The sequence below is a fragment of the Paramisgurnus dabryanus genome, chromosome 22, assembly GCF_030506205.2.
Source record: "Paramisgurnus dabryanus chromosome 22, PD_genome_1.1, whole genome shotgun sequence".
Taxonomy (NCBI): domain Eukaryota; kingdom Metazoa; phylum Chordata; class Actinopteri; order Cypriniformes; family Cobitidae; genus Paramisgurnus; species Paramisgurnus dabryanus.
This window is the reverse complement of record NC_133358.1, coordinates 9,611,594-9,631,956: the sequence shown is the minus strand read 5'-3', so window position 1 is coordinate 9,631,956 and position 20,363 is coordinate 9,611,594. Positions and strand designations below refer to the sequence as shown.

Below are 20,363 nucleotides of genomic sequence, written 5' to 3'. Positions count from 1 at the left end.
ATTGAGACAAACAGACCCAGTTTTGGCTGCCGTGAAGGATAACACACCACTGATCTTCTGGCCGTCCTTCAACATGATGCCCAGCCGATGCCTGACCAACCAGCGGAACCCGTTTATTCTCCTTATCCATTTACATTATATATATATATATATATATATATATATATATCGGTGATTCTCACGAAAACTTGGTTTTAAAAATGTCAAGCATGAAAATGTAAAAATTGCATAAATTTACTTTTTTTCCCACCAGACATTGAAAAACAAAGTCTGGAGTAAATGGGAACATTAATTCAAACACTTTTACTTATCATTTAACACTTTTTGTAACATAATTTAAAAAATTAGTCCTAAAAAATCTCATTACCGCAACAGTCAGAAAACATCAACACTGACATATTTTCAAAATGACATGACAAACCTGAAAGAACATAATTTGGAGATTCTGCACATGCATTCAAAATCAAAGTATTATGCTTCTATTAATTAAATTAACATTTAATAAGCATCTGTTGCGGTAATGATAATCAAAATGTCGTGTAAGCATTCTGACAAGACAATATTTCAAATTAACTGTAAAAAAATGATCTTACCTGGTAGCCATCTTGAAGTAACTGGTCCATGTGCTTGGTCACTCAAAATCAAACTTTATTAAAATTCTGTATGTGTGCTTAAACTGTTCTCAAAAAGTGTTGCGGAGGATGAGAACATCAGGCATGGACACATCATTTTCCTAATTTTTCTTCATTATTATTATACATGAATGTTCAGTAAATATTTTTTCTGTCATCTAAAGTAGTCTAGCAAAACATCCATTTATTTTTTTTTCTAAATATTTTTGTGTTAATTTGATTAAATTACAACATAACGCATGTTCAAACACAGCCGGACACATTGCGGTAATGAGAATTTCAGCAGAAAATGAGATAAAATTGACAAATTATAAATTCTTATGTTGAAATCACACATTGTGCAAGGTAGAACACAGTATTGTGTTAATTCTGATGCTTTTTAATATTACTATATTACACATTTTATAGCTAAAATCATTAGTGCCGTGGTGTTTCAATGGTTTCGTGAGAATCACCCCTATATATATATATATACACCGACTTTGGCTTAACTTAGCACTCTCTTCTATACGTTACATTATTAATACGCTCGCTTGTAAAGTTTATTCATAGCCGCTGTATATTACTTGTATTGTCTGTCGATTTTTGTGTTTTCCCCTGCTTCTATTAATGTGAAGCTGCTTTGAAACAATTACCAACTGTGAAAAGTGCTATATAAATAAAATTGAATTGAATAAATTCCCCCACAGTCTGCTCTGAAACTGTGAGAAAATACATCAATTTCATGCGCGCACACACACACACATTCTGGTTTCCATGTTTTGTGGGGACATTCCATAGACGTAATGCATTTTATACCATACAAACTGTATATACTATTCCCCTTACCTATCCCATTCCCTAACCCCAACCATCACAGAAAACTTTATTGTATCATTCTGTTTGATTTATAAGCTTGTTTCCTAATGGGGGCCTCAAAATATCCCCACAAGGTCACAAAAATACTGGTATTCCTATCTTTGTGGGCACAATTGGTCCCCTCAACGTGATAATTACCAGGCACACACACACACACACACACACCTAATAAATATGTTAAACAATTAAAATAAATAATTATTTAATATTTATTAAAAAAACAATGTGTTGTTATTATAGCAAATATAAATTAAACTTGATATGCTTTGTTAGATTGTTCAGAATCATGAGCTCTGCACGGGAATCAATATGACGTCATTTTACCGTAGACTGACTGGTTTTTATCATCTTCAATAAATACATTTGTCCTGGCCAAACAGGTTTTGGGATTTAATTCCTGACACAATGGAAACACTACGAATTTGCTGAACTGTTATCCACTACTAAGAACTGTAAATGAAACTACACCTACTGCATTTCCATAAAAACAGGACATGGCTTACTAATTGTTTTATTTTGTAAACTTTGAACATTTTGGGAATGGCATGACTAAAATGCATATTTTTAAGAAATTAATATTTCTAGTAAACATGAACTAAAAAGACTTCTAAAACATTTATTAATCTTACAAAATGTCTGTGTTGTTACTTTCTATAATCTTCTGCAATGATTGTTTACAGTTACACTGTGAAAAGGACTTGTCATCTGGTTGCTTTGACTGAGTTATGTCAATATGAATGTGTCAAGTTTATTACATTTTAGTTTGGGGACCAAATCTAATCTATTTACTATAGCATGTATGTTATTACAGCACATATCAATGCCTTACTCTGCATGACCATATTCTATATCCCTGAATCCAGCGGTCTCCAACATGTCTGTGAGTTGCCTGCCAAAGCACATTATATTAATAGCCCCAATTTTAATATTTATTTAATACACATTTTTTATTTATGTTAAAATCTGAAACAGTTATAAAACATATCAACAAGTTAAAAAAAGAAAAAGTTTGAGTAGAGTATATAAAAAGTAGCCCTCAAGATTGTTTAATCCATTGCGGTAATAACAAGGTAGACCCCTGCTTTAATATATTTATACCACGGGCCTGTTGATTATTTGTTCTGTGTATCGCACCTAACTTATAAAATGTCTTAAAAATAGGCACCAGAGCAATGTTTGTTGTAACCGTGGTATAAGAGGAATAATTGACTTTGGCCCTTTGAATTATTTGAAAATAATGCACTAATAATGCAATAATCCAGGCCCCGAATCACACTCGCTATATTATCCATTCTTGTGGAAGAACCCAAACAGTGCTTACAGTAGGTCTCTAATGTTAAAATATGTTGTCCATTTTTGTTTTAATCATTTTTGCTTCAAACATAAAAGACACTGTGTTTGCTGATGTAACAAAAACACTTTAAATTCACGCCATATATCTGATATCATATTAGGAATGTGTGGTCCCTTTTTGGTTACACTCTATTTTGATAGTCCACTTTAGACATTTTACTAACTATAAATAACTTTGCAACTACATGTCAACTAACTTTCATAGAGTATTAGTAGACTGTAAGGGTTAGGGTTAGGGAAGAGGTTTGGGTTAGTGCCGAAGTTCAGCAGGAAGTCAAACACACCAAATATATAGCCTAATATGTATATGCATTTCAACCCTCTAAAGTAGCAAGTGTAGCATGCTAATGGTCAGTGCTTCACATCTAAATTATGACTAAAAGTTTGAAATGTCACAAAACCATGCTGTTACGCATCCTCACGCTATTTTTAGTGGGTATACGGAAATCCTTGACAATTCCTAGTGGGTATTCGGCGTATACCTGCGTATTACGTAGACTACACCAGATATGTGTAGATATGTATAGATGTCTCGCCCGCGCTGCTGGCCAATTGAGTGGAACGTCCGCATTTGGCGGCCATCTTACCACAGGCAGCTCGCTCACTCGTAGCATTGAGTTTTAATGGTGCATGTACTTTTAAATCGTAACTTGCTTAATTTTCTAAAGATTTTCAAACGGTTTGGTTTGTTATAAATGTCAAAGATGTACCTATGACACTGCATATGTATACAAAAAAAAATATGAAACATGTTAAAGCATCCAGGATTAATAACGTTTTTAAGAAACCAAACCGTTTGAAAATTGAGCAAGTTGTGGTCATTTAAAAGTACCTGCACCATTAAAACTCAATGCTACAAGTGAGCGAAATGCCTGTGGTAAAATGGTCGCCAGGTGATGACGTTAGAGACTCCGCTGTAACACATCTAGCGTTTATTACATATGCATCTTACGGCTTGAATGTAATGATGGAGGAGTTGAGCTTATTACATAAATTTACTTCAATGCGGCCCACCCATCAAAACAGAGCATTTCTCAGAGCAGCCTCACAACCAGGGTACAAAATATCTTATTGCTTATTGCTTTTGATGTTACTGAATGTACAAACCACGCAAATGTCATAAGTAGACCGCAGACAACAGTATAAAACAATAAAGACGCCTATTCACCGCACCTTTTGACCAGTTAGGTGTGCGTTTTACAGAAAAATAACCAACACCAGCATTTCTCAACCAATCAGAATAAAGCATTCAACAGGCCTGTTGTATGAAAGTCGATAGACACCTTACACTAGACTAGTGTCACGTCAAACACGATGCATATACATGCGAATCTGCCTGGCGTCATTGAACTCTGTCCTCAGTTGCTAGTGTTTGCATTAAACTTTGTTTTCAGTTGCTGTACATTTCAAGTTTTTTTCCTCTGTTTTTTTATAGGACGGGTTCATTACTTGCCAAACTTGCCCATTGGCCTACTAATCATCCCCATATATACTGATTGGTTATATCACTCTGTCTTCTCTCCACTAATAAGCTGGTGTGTGGTGGGCGTTCTGGCGCAATATGGCTGCCGTCACATCATCCAGGTGGATGCTGCACATTGTTGGTGGTTGAGAAGATTCCCCCCTTCATATGTAAAGCACTTTAAGTGCTGCAAAAAAGCGCTATATGTAACAAATTGTTATTATTATTATTATTATTATTATTATTAATACCACCCATGGTCCAGCATGCTTATTACAGCAGTGCTGCGCGGGAGACCAGTGTTCGAACCTCTGCTTGGCTCCTATTTAAACGTGCTCATGAAGGCATGAAGTGTACTGTAATGTTGTACTGATTTTATGTTAATGTTATATTATCTTTCTGTACTAATTAAACAAACCTATTCATGTTATATTAAAGGATTTACAGTGCTGTTTTGCTGCTTTAATTTAAAATATACATCTGAAAATGTTTTGCAATTTTACCTCAATAAACATCTGAATTTGAAAATGGAATTTTTATTTTGTAAATAATTATTTTTTAAATAATATAATAATGACATAAAATAATGATGAAAAAATGTAAAAGAATAAAAATAATAATAACTCAACTGTTGGGTCACTTTTAACCCAACTGCCTGAGTAAAGAAAGTAACCCAATTCATTGGGTTAAAAAAAAACAGTTTTGAAGGTGCACTAACCCATACTGTAGTTGGGTTACTTGTTGGGTTATTTTAACCCAACATTGTTAAGTGTGTACAGGAATCAATGTGACATCGTTTCACTTTAGACTTGTTTTCATCTTCCATAAATACGGTCCTGGCCAAACGGGTTTTGGGATTTAATTCCTGACACACTGGTGTAACCACCAATTGCTGGAGTTTTCCACTACTGGGATCTGGAAATGAAACTACAATTACAGCAGTTTCCTAAAATACAGGATATGAACAGTGCTTATTTTTTTTACAGTTTGAACATTTTTGAAACGTCACAAAACTTAAATGCACTTTTTAGAACTTCATTAACATTTTACAATAAAGTTCTATTTGTTAACATCAACAAAAAAAAAGTGTCTTAAAGGTTAAAGTACAATAAATTAACATGAATCACAATGAACTGTTGTATTGATATAACTATCACTAACACATATTAATATGCTGTGCATTATACATATTAACATTATAAACATATGTATTGCTCATTGTTAGCTAATGCATTAAATCATACTAATGAATGGAACCTTATTGTGAAGTGATTTCATTCAATAATAATAATAACATAATACAATTAATAACTTTTATTGGTGCAAATTTGGATTCTGTGTGAATCATGAAATGTTGAGATTCTTTAAAGTTTATAATAGGAAACAGTTAGGAAAACAAGTATGTTGAATTGAACTGGGGAATGTGAAAACAATTTAGTTGTAAACAGTTTACAAGAAATGTTTTTTTTTTAATACACAATCAAATGACATTGCACATAACATGACAAATAAAGGCATACTGGTCTATCCACCTGTTTCTTGATGTAAATGTGGGCGCCGCCATCTTTGAGCTTTCCTGTTTATGACTTCCGGTGAGCCACTATAGCACTCCTATTGCGAAGGACACAAGTGTGGTGGTTTGACTGGCTGTTTTATGTTTATTACGAAATCCAGGAAGACTGACATAATTTGTGCAGTTAGGGGTTGCCATAATAGCTAATACAAACGCAGTACATCTCTACCAAACATTTGTTTTAACCATAATCCATGCAAAAGAACTGAATGTGAATGTGGTGCACATGCACTCATGATCTGTATTTACAAATCCATCCAGTAAAGCCTTTCAAACTTCCAGTAAACAATAAATACAATAATTGTTTAAAAACAACTCATATTACGCTGATAAAAATATGCTGATTTATTTATTCTGGTACTATATATTATTACAAAAATGTGATTACAGTACAGAATATACGACATAATCTGCTTAGTTAATGTTCATAATAGTTCGTAATGTTTAGTTTAGTTTAGTTTAGTTTAATTGTTCTGCACAAATATCACATAGGATACAGTACATGGAGGGGAACGAAACCCAATTGGGTTTATACAGAGTTCCACTCCACTTACATGCAATGATAAAAAAAAATAATTAAAGAACAAGGTGGCACACAGACAAATTAGATAAATAATGATGAGAGAAAAGAACATGAATTCAAAAGCATAATTCACCTAATATAATTAACTTAAACTTAGAGATGTAAAAGGATAAAGTTGAAAGTAAATGTAAAGTTAAAGAATAAAAAAAGAAAAAAAAAGAAAATAAAGAACAGCATATAAGAATAAGTAGACTTTTGTGTACTTTGGGATATTGAAAGAAAAACTGTCATTGTAACATCAAAAGGTCTTTCAAGAGTTTTTTAACCTCTTCAACCCTGAGGACCCTGTGCCGGGTCCAGAATTTCGTATTTTGATTTAATATTAGATATTCTTTTAATCTTTGATGCTCCGTCATGGACCCCAGTAACACATATGAGATACTGTTTGAAAGCTTAGAGTCTCTACTTTCTGCAGATATGCATCACTTTGACACATCTTTTACTGTAAGAAAGTTATTTACACTTAATTTACACTATCACCCCCCCAATATTTTATTATATCATTTAATATTTACATATTTCATATTTTTCAAAAATGACAAACATGGGCAAGTCTTATATCAAATGAAAGCTCTCACTCTCAGGAATAAGACTACAGCGTTATTTTTGTTCTATTATCAACACATATCCAACAATCGTTGAATGAATAATAAGGTAAAAAATGGTCTTTTGTAAACATATGTGAAACTTGAGTGTGGACTGCCTCAGATAGCACATATAGCCACAAATGCTACACCATCTTTTATCTTAGGTCCTACTCTAAAAAATGAGTCTATTCACAGCATTTTCTTTGGTTGTGTGCATAATTAATCCCTTGCTATTTATTATATGTGCAAAACAAAAAATTAATATTTATATGAAAAATGTATTTTCACACCCTTTAGTAAAATGAGAATAACTTTTGAATGCGACATGCTAAAGAGTTCATTCTTTTTTTGGGTGTTTACTGTCTGCCGCTGCTAACAACCAGAACTGTCTGCAGTCTGCTAGATCACAAAGAACCAGAGTTATACACTATCAAAGACAGTATTTACAACATAAAAAAGAAAATTTGGTGTTTCATCATATGAAAAACAACATAAATAACAAAATTTGTCACAAACAGCAGCTTTTTATGTAACTTCAAAGGGTTTTCTTTAAAATGATATAAAGAAATTGCATTTATTCCACTGTATGTGGTTATGGGGACACTTCAAATGTTCTTAGGCAGAAATTGTATACAAAAAGGGTATTATTCCTCCCTTCAGTTGGAGTAAAATAACTTTTGCATAGATTATGATAGAGAAAAAATTCCTTTTTCCTCTGTAAGCTGACAATTGCTGGAATCAAACAAAACTGTCTGCAGGGACCTGAGATACCCAGGGCCAGAGTTATATACTTTCAAATAAAAACTTTAGAAAAAAACATCAAAAAGCGCCTATTTATTTTTGTGTTTATTAGAGGACTGATATCACATACAACCATGTTGAGCACTTTTAACAGTGTTTTATGTAATTTCAAAGGGTTACCTGTAAAATGATACCAAACTTTTGTATGTAAACCTCTGCATGTGGGTATGGGATGCTTTTGAAATTGGGTAGGCCAAATCCAGGCGAAAATCCCCAAAATAGCTTCAGGGTGTTAAAGAGAAACAGTGAAGACATGGATCTTAAGGACAAACTTAATTCACTCCATAGTTGTGGACCTCTAAAACAAAGGTCCGTTTTATGACCTGAAGTTCTAGAGAACGGTAAGACAAAATTAATTTCACTATGCCTTGTATGATGGATATGAGAATCAGAAATTAAAGTAAAAAAGTGTTGTAATGTTTGTGGGAAATCTTCTCTCTTATAAATAAACTTATGCATAAATATACATGATAGATAGACATTAACTTTTTCAACTGATAAAATGTTATATCTGAGAAATAAAGGTGCGGAAGGAGCATATTTAGAAGAGTGGGAGATCATACGCAAGAACTTCTTCTGAATTTTAGAAATTTTAGCAAGATAAGTGGGAAAGGTAGCACCCCAGACAATATTACAATAGTTCATAAAGGGAAATAAAAAGCTATAATAAAGCGTTAAATGCGCAGATGAATGGATTGAAGGAAAAACAATTCTTAGTATATTTAACATTTTAGAGGATCTTGTACAGACTAGATCAACATGTTTAGACCAATTCAAACCTTCATCTATCATAACACCTAGAAATTTTGTTGAAGCCACTTGAGTAACTGGTACTCCGTCGATTTCTACGCCAGCATGTTCTTTAGGATATAATTTATTAATGTTATGAAATATCATAAAATTACATTTTTTAACATTGAGCGTTAGCTTATTTGTATGAAACCAATTAGATAATATTTTTAACTCGTCATTAACATGTTGAATCAAGGTGCCAAAATCCTCATGTACTGCAATAAGATTAGTGTCATCTGCAAATAGTATTGGTAGGAAATGATCACAACAAAGAAATAAATCATTAATGTAAACTAAAAACAATAAAGGACCCAGGATAGAGCCCTGAGGAACCCCAAATGAAATTTTAGAAGTTTTAGATAAGACACCATTAACAGAAACAAATTGTTCTCTGTTAATAAGGTAATTACGGAACCAAACTAAGGCAGTACCCTCCACTCCATATCTATTAAGCTTAGAGATCAAAATATCATGTGAAACCGTGTCAAAAGCCTTGCTCAAATCAAGGAAAACACCAAGAGCAAATTTTTTATTATTAAGGGCATTAGATATATAATTTACAAGCTGAATTAATGCATGTTCTGTTGAATATTTTTTCCGAAACCCATATTGATGTTTATATATAATGTTATTAATAATTAAATGTTTATTCAATCGTGTTTGTAATGTGTTTGATTGTACTTTTGTATGTTATAAATGAAAAAGCAAAAACTTAAAAAAATTAAGCAAATAATTTCATAAGCTCATGTCTCTACCTAGTGCGTAAGAAGCGATGTAATAATATTTTCATAAAACGAAAACAATACTCAATACATGGAGTATTTTAATATGTTTATTATGGTTTGTTCAAATAACTTACAATGTGTTGAATGAGAAAGATACTGCTGACTGTGTCGGACCGTGAGAAGCTTGACGTGTCGCCAATCACTATAAAAAAGTAAATTAAAAATTGCAGTTTAAAAAAAACTTCACACCAGAGGGACCGATGTGACATTTTAAACCACCCCCTGAAAAGTTAAAAACACGAAGTCTTGGTAAATTCCATGTACAAACACTCGACAGAATTTGCCCATTGAAGACCCATTACCTCCGATAAAAACACGAAATGATTGAATATATCTTCATATATCAAGCCACTTCTTAATTTCATCCTCACACTGTCTCATACATGGCAGGTGTAGTAAATATTAAGTGAGTTTAGTGAGTGCGTTGCTTCTCCCTGTGCGCATCATCAACTGAGCATCTAAAGAGTGAATTCCCTAAAAGAGTGATACGGTGTCACGACACGGTACACGGGGAAGACGAAGAAAACCCAAACGCAGACTAAAATGAAGAATACTTTAATATATACAAAGACACAAAACCAAAACACCCACGAGGGGGTAAAACATACAATAAACAGACACGAGAACCGAACTAACTACATAAACAATGAGAACACTACACTACATAAACTCACACAGGATACCAGGAACGGGAATACACACTAGAGACTTAGCAGGAAACAGAGAAGAATACCAACGCACGGAGGACAGGACAGAAGGGTATTAAATAGGGAGTTCTAACAACAGACACCTGGAGCTAATCAAACATAAGGGAGCGGGAAACAATTCACGAACCCTGAGAGAAACGTGGACCGCGAAAGGCATGTCACACAATCTCTCAGGGCAGACACGTACTGTCACAACCTAATCTCTCAAACTCGGATAAGACAAGAAATAGAGAGATCAGGTCATGACATACGGAGAGCTTTGTGTCTTGTTAAAGACAGTTACTCTCTCGTATATCGGAGATCAGCGTCCTTTTCAGGATGGCTTTTCATCCGTGCGTTCTAGGGTGCGGAAAGTACATGGGTCGGAAGGACGGTCACGAGCGTTGTCTTTCATGCTTGGGCATCGAGCATGCGGAGGCAGCGTTCGCTGGGGGTTCTTGTCCTCACTGCGAGGACATGACCCTTGTGGATCTGCGAAGACGGCTGTCGTTTCTGCGGGAAAGACAACACCCCCGTCTTACGAGTGCTGAACACTGCCACGGCGCAGCAGCTCTCTAAGGACGATCTTCGCTTAACTGTGCTCGAGCGGTGGAGACTGTAGGGTTAGAGTGGGTTAACCCCCCTCAGCCCGAACCTTCATAAATATTAAAATCATGGGCATTGACGTTTCATGATTTAACATGAAGTTAACATGATTTAGAATGATGTTAACACAATGCTAACATGATTTAGCATGAAGCTAGCATGATTTAGCATGAAGCTAGCATGATTTAACATGAAGCTTGCATGATTTAGCATGATGTTAACATGATGTTAACATGTTTTAACATGAAGCTAGCATGATTTAACATGAAGTTAGCATGATGCTAACATAATTTAGCATGAAGCTAACATGATTTAACATGAAGCTAACATGATTTAACATGAAGTTAGCATGATTCTAACATGATTAAGCATGAAGCTAGCATGATTTAGCATGAAACTAGCATGATTTAGCATGAAGCTAGCATGATTTAGCATGAAGCTAGCATGATTTAACATGAAGCTTGCATGATTTAGCATGATGTTAACATGATGTTAACATGTTTTAACATGAAGCTAGCATGATTTAACATGAAGTTAGCATGATGCTAACATAATTTAGCATGAAGCTAACATGATTTAACATGAAGCTAACATGATTTAACATGAAGTTAGCATGATGCTAACATGATTAAGCATGAAGCTAGCATGATTTAGCATGAAACTAGCATGATTTAGCATGAAGCTAGCATGATTTAGCATGGTGTTAACATGATGTTAACATGATTTAACATGAAGCTTGCATGATTTAACATGAAGTTAACTTGATGCTTACATAATTTAGCATGAAGGTAACATGATTTAACATGAAGTTAGCATAAAGCTAACATGAGTTAGCATGAAGCTATAATGATTTAACATGAAGTAAGCATGATGCTAACATGATTTACCATGAAGCTAGCATGATTTAACATGAAGCTAGGATGATTTAGCATGTTAACATGATGTTAAGATGATTTAGCATGAAGCTAGCATGATTTAGCATGAAGCTAGCATGATGTTAGCATGATGTTAACATGATTTAGCATAAAACTAGCATGATTTAACAGGAAGTTAGCATGATGCTAGCATGATTTAGCATGAAGCTAGCATGATTTAGCACGAAGCTAGCATGATTTAGCATGAAGCTAGCATGATTTAACATGAACCTAGCATGATTTAGTATGATGTTAGCATGATGTTAACATGATTTAGCATGAAGTTAGCATGATTTAGCATGAAGTTAGTATGATTTAACATGAAGTTAGCATGATTTAACATAAAGTTAGCATGATGCTAACATGATTTAGCATGAAGCTAGCATTATTTAATGCTCCCACATGAAAGCAGAAAGCAGACATGCACCGTGGTCTAGCAAGGAGACGTCGGGGTTTCGTCCTGGAATGCGAACCGGGGATAATTCCAGGAGAAACCCGAACAGAGCCAGTGCACCCGTCCCACTCTCTTCAATTCCGGAGGGCCTAGTCACAGGGATGTTGTCACTCAGGGACTCTGGACTTTCCCCTTCGGCCCTGGAGAGCTCCTTCCCTCCTGTCTCTCTGCGAGGGAAGCGAGAGAGGAGGATCTCCTGGGAGTTTCGTCCGGGGGGTCCTCCTCTGAGTTGCTCACAGTACCTCATCCGCTCTCTGCACCTCGTCCAAGGAGGAAGAAGAAGAGGAGGGACGCATTGGCATAACAGCCTACCTCAGAACCTTCTTCAGCACTGCAGCCAGCGCGTTCAGAGCCGCCGCCAGAGCATCCAGAGCCGCCACCAGAGCAGCCGCCAGCGCGTCCAGAGCAGCCGCCAGCGCGTCCAGAGCCGCCGCCAGAGCAGCTGCCAGCGTGTCCAGAGCTTCCGCCAGAGCAGCCTTCAGTGCGTCCAGAGCCACAGACGCAGCTCCCGCAGCCGGCGCAGCCTTTGCAGCCCTCACAGCCCACGAAGCCACAGCCGCCAACGCGACCTCCTGAATCTGCCTTGTCTGCCTCTGCTCCGCTGCCATTCGCAGCGCCACCTGTCATGGTTTCTGCCTTGTCCCAAACCACTTCCAGTCCCACCCAATCTGGACTTCCTCCCATGAACTTTGTTGTTCCCCCACCCCCCCTCCCTTGTTAATTATTTTTGTTATCCCACCCCAACCCGTTTCTTATGTTTTCATTGTTGGTGTTGTTTGTTATGTTTTCTTGGATGTTGTCTTTTTGTCAGTCTCTCGTCCCTCGTGTTTAGTGTCCCCGCTGAAGAGGTCTAGTATCGGTTCCTGAAGGGGGGGGGTTCTGTCAGGATCCTGCCAGATCCTTGTTTGTATAGTTCAGCATGGCAGGGTTCTGACAGTACAATGTTTCATGTGGGAGATGCGTGGTTTTAGTATTGGTTTAGTATTGGTTTATTTTGAGTTAAATTTAAGTCAAATGTAGTGTGTTCTAGTTTAAGTTTAGGGTTTTGTTAATTTGTTATGTTTAGTGTAGTTCTGTGTAGTTTAGTGTTTGCCCTGTTTTGTTTGCCCCCACGTGGGTTTAGTTTTCGTTTTTTTTTTTTGTTGTCAATAAATTATTATCGTTTTGCTATTCGTGTCTGCATTTGGGTTCTCTTTGCTCTGATTCCTAACACTTTCAGAATAGGAAGTTAACCAAAGAATTATACAATCCCCTTAACTAATTTTAATACAATATACAATAAGTTTTTCCAGATAGCATTGTAATGAGATGAGTGGCATGGCAATATACATACATACACGTTACTCATCTTTTATCCAGTTTTCCTTAAACTGGGTACTGATGTCTAAAACCTTGTATTCTCATCTATAATGTTTTTGGTGTTAATGTAGACTAGAAGTTCTCACGCTCTCTTTGTATCTCCGCAATGTCTTATTTTAAACCCATGTGTGCGAATCTTTTCGCGGTTCTGAGTGAGATGTGTTGACTTTACCTGGGCTGTGTAGACCCATCGGTAGATTCAACTGATTCAACGTTTGACGCGGCTAAAACCCGATCACGCATTCCGTATTTTTGTCACGAGTGCCCGCACATGCGCAAGTAGCCTACTTGTTAAAAAAATTTGGTCGCAGTCTGGAGCCCTTGGTGCTCCCGAATTGCCTGGTGCCCCAGGGCACTCGCCCAATCACGTGTGGATAATCCGGCCATGCTAAATTTAATGATGGAAGTGAAAAACAATGGTCTAGAAGCAGTTAATTCTGGTTGTGCTGTAAACTGTAAACAAACTGTAAACTGAAATCTGATTATTTGATTGAAATGTTGTCCCAGGGTCAACATAATGTTACCCTGAGGACATCATGCATAAAAATCAGGTGAGCCCTATTTAGTGAATGCTACATTCCCATATGTTGTGCAATCACTTGACGGTAACCTACAATTTGCAAGCAAAGTTGCATCACGTTGCTGAATGAGCGTTGGAAATATTTATTGTTAGTTTCAAAGTTTTTAAGGTGCATGTTAGGACAGGTTACATTCTATATAGCGGTGATGTTTTGTGTGTGGAAAAGCCTGTTTTCTTCAACTGACAGCCCAAATGGATTCAGTTTTCTTTTCCAATAATCCGGAAAGCGGAGCACTGGATCAGTGCATTGTTACAAAATGTCCCATGCAAACAGTTGCATTACTAAAATAGGTAAACAAACATTACGCAAAGGTTTCCTCACATATACACTATACTTTTTATGACATAACAATTGTTATAACTCTTACGACTTTTGTAAAGATTTTATTCATTTGCTTTTACACAAAAATTTTTCATTTAAAGTTTTTACATTCCCCAAGTTTTCAGTGACATAAGTTTACAGTGTAGAGTTGAAAACAATAATCCACCTAATAAATAAAAGTTATTTACAGTGCTGTGCATATTTCACAATGGTGCATTTTAGTGGCCACCAAACCAAGTGGCTTCAAATGGAAAAAGTGTTGCATCAACCGCCGTTTAGCCCCACTGACGTAAATTTCTCATGTCAGCATAAGAAGTGAAACAATTTTACTTTCATTTCTAGTTCAGAAACTTCACCATAACACCACGTCACAGGGTTCACTTAACATGTGCCCAAGGGAACTCCAGTTACGTAATCCACAACAGAAAACCCTCTGACAAAACAATACAGTGTAGCTTTAATGTCACCGTTGATTGACAGTTCTTGTAATCGCACTGGGGTCACATACTGTATTTTTCAAATATTTAACGTGATTATTGATCATATTGATTTATTGAATTAACCGAATTTGCCGTTTTAGCAATGCACCAATATTTGATAATCAATTGTTTTATTTGCTAATACAAAATACTAAATGTAAAAAACTTTTTTTATCTTCACTCATTAATTTTACATTTTACACACAATGTGGGATAATTTGTGCTTAATTTTAAAAATATTGTCTAATAAACTTCAAAAATATAGCAGATTTAAGAAATGGAAAATAGCAGTTACAATAACTGTTCAGAATCAGAAACACCCCCACACTTTCCATTGTGAGGGACTTCCTCGAGGACTAAAAGAATGTGGGCATCCCTTGACAGATGTTTCATTTTTAGCCTACCTGACAGGTGTGGTCAGTCCTTACGGCCAGTTTCATTTTGAACCATCCCGGCAGGTGTGGTATGCCAGGCATACATTTTCAAAGTATAAAAGACTTCATGCAATGTCACATCAGCATCCCACAGCATCTTATCTGCTCCGAGTAAAAAACAGTGCAACAAGAAAAGGTGAGAGCAACATTGCATTCAATTTCATATTAAATATTATTTCACTTTAATGTTAAATATAAAAAATTGTGATATGAATGTCTAATGATGGTTATTTTGTGTCATGTTAATTAAATTATGAATTGATCAAACAGTGGGAATAAAAATGTATTTTACTTTTTCAGAAATATGATCTGGATTAAAATCACCGTCATCTATACTTTAGTGTGTCTGCTGCACGCTCACAAGAAGTGCATGGGACATGTAAAATGGGAACTTTTCACTTTGTCCTTGGATTCAATGGTAAATAATCTTAACAGTGTCATTGCATGCAATGAATCTTACCTAGATGTAATGTAATGAAACATGTATGTGCTTTGTGTGTTCAAAGGGCTCTGCGATATCTCTTGATTGTGCATATGAATATGATAAAGCCAGTCTGTGTAAACCACATGATCTGGTCGATATGGTGTGTACATCTGCACTCTTTCCATTATGTTCTACTTTTGCAGTTTAAAAATCTAGGTCAAATTAAACAAAAAGATTTTATATCCTCAGGTGAATCATAATGCAGTTCTTCTGGCCGATGTTATCAACAGAGCAGAAACGTTGTACAGGGAGAATCCAAACCCAAAGATGTTTATTGAGGCCCTGCAACACACTCGCTATACCATTCGCCCTTGTGTAAGAACCACAAAAGTGCTTCTTTTGGGAAAAATAGATCACTAATATTATCATCATCATCGTGAGAACCATGTTTTCTTTATTTTTGTTTTAGATTCATCACTCTCATGAAGTGGCAAAGGAGCATGTGGCCACATGCTTTAACACATTAGAAAGTTTTCTTAAGAAAAAGGTAAGATTTGTTTCAATTTACCTATTTCTATGTCTGTATATCTTCATCTTATATCTAAGTCTTATAATCTTTATTTCTTTTCTTTTCAGTCCCACTCACAGTGTGGATGGGAGGTCATAAATTCTATAATGAAGGAGGTTTTTCGGAGGCTGGAGAATCGTTCAGTCAGAAGGAGACGCTAGAAACACTTTTATGTATTTTACTGCAATTGTCTAAATGGGGAACTTGAATACTTAATGTATTTAATAGAAATGATATAACAAAGTCACTTCTATTTTTTTTAACTTAAGATGTAGGCTATATTTTTATATTTTTTTATGATGTCATGAAACAGTGACTTTGAAAAGTTTCATGGGACAAGAAGATATTATTGTACTGTATGAGATTGTGTGTATTTATGTAGCTTATCCATATGTTATGATCAGTAATATGTTTTTATTTTAATTTAACTTAAACGATTTCAACTTTTTTAAAATGCTGTCAACTCATCACTATTTAAAAAAACCTAATATAAGTTGAATTGACTTACATAACAATATTTAATTAAACGTTTTTGCAACGCTGCAGCTTTCTTTTACACTGTAGCTGGAATTATTTCATTAATTTTGTTTTTCTCAAATGTTAACTTGCTTTTGCTTTTGAACAAACAGAGAAATGTAAAAAAACTTACATGTCATGTTTGCTGTATGAATAAAGAATAAATATATTATGTTTATATTCTGTTTGTAAAGTTGTTATTTTATTGCACAAAGATGACTCACAGTTTCTGTGAATAGTTATAACAAAACTAATCTAAATACATTCTCAGCTTAGCTATTTAAACTGTACTTCGGTATTTGTACACATTTGCCAGCATCCTTCAAGTGTACAATCTTTGACAGCATTTCATTCTTTTATAAGCAAAAATATTGCATGAAAATGACAGCATACGGGAAATGAAGGATGCTCCTTCAGTCAATTTCCCTGAAGTCCCTAAACAAACCAAAAGGGGGCGGCATGCTCTACTCCAGGTCCAGGTGTTAAACATACGATATCCCAACACTTTAAAACAACTACAAGGGGTAAATAACTAAAATACAAACCTGTAAAAATAATGATACATGCTTATGTCTCCATTTGCATACGACGGTCTTGCGCTGTGGTTGCATCTTAAAGTTGACGGATACAGACGGACCATATTTGTCAAATGCAAAGTTGTTGTCCCGCCTACATCGTCTGCCTACACGGAACTCTGCCGCCAATGTTCCTATTGGTCAAATTTCTGACGAGAATGAGCCACCTCATCGCTTATTGGCTGAGGAAACAGTCAGTCATAGGATCGTTAACGCGAGCTCAGGAGGGGAAATAGAGGACGTGCGGGAGGAGAGAGCGCAGGAGAGAAGAGGATAGGGGCTGATAGCGTCCCCCAACCGGCACAATTTTATATATTATTTAATTTATTCATTATTATATTGTAAGATTTTTATCAAGAAGGAAAAGATGCCAGACAATAAGAAATTCTTCGAGAACCTGTCAGGCGCTGGGAAAGCCATAGCAGTGCTCACGAGCGGAGGAGATGCGCAAGGTACACGACCAGCAGTCTCTTAAAATGTATCTGTGATAATTTATACGGTTATATTGTATAATTGACATCTTATTATAATACAGCTACAACGTAATATTGTAACGTAGTCAGGGATCATCAGTTTAATGATCTGTCAGTCACATCAGTATGACTGTCAGTGTCCACTATGAGAATGATACAGTACATTGTATCACTGTTATTAAAGCTTTACAATGTATGTGGAAACATATGTATAAAGGTATTAGCAGATGAGACCTTCTCTACATCTCGCTGGGTTAGATAATCCGCCGGGGACGGAAATGTACCATCATGCCATCAGACTGACAAGGTCACAGCTTGAAGATCGATAGACAAGTGAAGTTAAGGATAAGTATTGTCGCTAGATCCACAACCGCAGGTTATAAGCTAGATTATATCAGAAGAAATGTAGGTTATAATCATGGGGAATATTATGATGCTTATTCACAGACTAAGTTACGCTAAAGAGCTCATCCAGAGATCAGTACCACGACAGATCACTAGAGTGAGCTATACGTTTCGATTTTTAGCCATCGTAATGCTTTCAAAACGTTGGTACTGTCATCTGTTATGTAATAAGACGGAGATCTGTTATGAATTCACGACATATAAGTGTTTTACAGCACGAGTTCATGTCACTGCATTGCGGAATTCATCCTCACTCACGTGACCTTTACGAAACCGCACGTATAGCATTTCATCACTATACCTTCATCCACCCTAAAAGCGTATGGTATATGCCTAAATTAGATTAATAATAATATTTTCTTATATATAAATATATGTATTTACGTAATACACAAGCATTATTCTGCGTTCAATCATAGATATGATGATTTGCGTCTCCCTCAACCAGGAAGTGTCTGTCTGTTTCTCCGTTACTTTCGTTTACTTTAAAGTTGTTCGTACAGTTGCTTAAAGAGATTTGTTATGTTTGTTCATTCATTACATTGTGTATTTTAAGGAAAAACGTGTTGTAGGTTAAGTTATGGGTTTATACCGGCTAGGATGCGTACGTGAGCCGGTGCGCATTGCTGCGTAACGTCACAGGAAACTGAGTCACCCGAAACACGCGCAAGACCAAAACCGACTTTTATGTCACGTTTCTCTTATATAAAAAAAATGTAGTTCAAGTTATGTGGATTGGGATACCTTACAGTCGAGATGATTTTAAAACTTTCCCAAGCGACCTGAATTCATCCTGTCTGCTATTCTTTTCTGTTAGTCATTCTTTCAATTTTTGCATCAGTTTGCTCCAACTATGTTAAGATCTTTTGATTTGCATTTTTTTTATTTGAGACCTTCTGTATGCTGTTGCATTTTTTTAAAACATTTGTAATATATTAGGAGATATACATTACATTTATCATTTTATATTATTATTATTCCTTTATTTAACCAGGTATAAACTTTCATGAGATTAAAAATCTCTTTTACAGAAGTGACCCGGCCAAGATGAGCAGCACAGTATTAAAGTAAAAAATAAATAAAATACTTATTTAGTCTCCGCCAGGATGCATACCACAAATGCTGTCGTTTTGCATTCACAGGTGTACCAAAATCCATACATCTCGGCCTCACCAATTTCCTTTTTAAATGGAAATAATATGGGAAATATCACGAACAGAACAAAGACGGTTATTATGCATCACACACAATTTTACAAGAATTGATCTTTCATTTCCACTTGTTTTTTTTATATTCTGTTAAGTTATTCAGCACTGTATCTTCCAGATAATTGATCCGCTGTTTTCACTCCTGCTGCTAGTTACCGGCGCATCACATCAATACTCATCGGCCTGAAAATTTGTTGGATGCCCCTTTATTCACCTCTGTGACTACCTGCACCTGTGTCATTCATTCAGTTTCCATATGTTACAGTACATGAAAATACCATTTTGAAACTTTAAAGCAGCTGTAGGACAAATATAGCAGACGGAAATTCTTAGTTTGTTTACGTTGACCTGTAGAAGGCTTTGTGATTTATTGAGTTATTGATTTCTAATGTTCCCAAAGGGATCCACTCTAAGAGGACTTTTATCCGACCATTTGCATGCATGCAATCATGATTTAGTGAATAAAAAATATTGCACATATATACAATAACATAGAGCCCTGTGACAGATGCATATCTATGGGCCAAAATACTGTACTGTAGATGTGAGAAGGATTCCCATGACCTGGACCAATATGTCACCAACTGGTCAAGCATTCAGAACCCCATAGCAGCTGCATATCAGTGCGTTTGAAGCCACCCACAACAGCTATACAGTAAGATCACGGTGGCATGTTTTGCACAAGCAAGCATATTCTGCACAATGTGGTTTTTGGTTGCCATCATGTGCCTGGAAATGTTTTGAAAAACATCTTTCAACATCTCTCGCAAGCTGGCGATCACACAGATTAATTGAAATCTGAAACTACTGTTTAAACAAATTGAAACATGTTTCTTGCTCTCTTCTTCTTTTTCAGTCTATGTAATGTGTTGCTTAGTAACAGTAGCCGAGTGGTTGCCAATTTAAGGGCTAATTTTTTGATGCCTTCTTAGGA

General features: G+C 35.9%; 2 protein-coding genes across 6 annotated transcripts in view; both read left to right on the top strand.

The window, feature by feature from the left end:
• The first annotated feature begins 15,363 nt into the window (after nucleotides 1-15,363).
• Nucleotides 15,364-16,454, top strand: ifnu (class II cytokine, IFN-u). The gene is made up of 6 exons (XM_073813084.1): nucleotides 15,364-15,396; nucleotides 15,561-15,678; nucleotides 15,767-15,844; nucleotides 15,934-16,059; nucleotides 16,154-16,231; nucleotides 16,321-16,454. Exons 2-6 carry the CDS (start codon nucleotides 15,565-15,567, stop codon nucleotides 16,411-16,413), a joined length of 489 nt encoding a protein of 162 aa, XP_073669185.1. The 5' UTR covers nucleotides 15,364-15,396; nucleotides 15,561-15,564; the 3' UTR covers nucleotides 16,414-16,454.
• Nucleotides 16,455-17,557: 1,103 nt separating this feature from the next.
• pfkpa (phosphofructokinase, platelet a) overlaps nucleotides 17,558-20,363 on the top strand; it is a 30,189-nt gene continuing 27,383 nt past the window's right edge. For all 5 annotated transcript variants that reach the window (XM_065294721.2, XM_065294723.2, XM_065294725.2 and 2 more), the window contains exon 1: nucleotides 17,558-17,795. In XM_065294721.2, coding sequence (XP_065150793.2) covers nucleotides 17,711-17,795 — 85 coding nt within the window. In that variant the 5' untranslated portion in view covers nucleotides 17,558-17,710. The remainder of the gene's footprint in view (nucleotides 17,796-20,363) is intronic.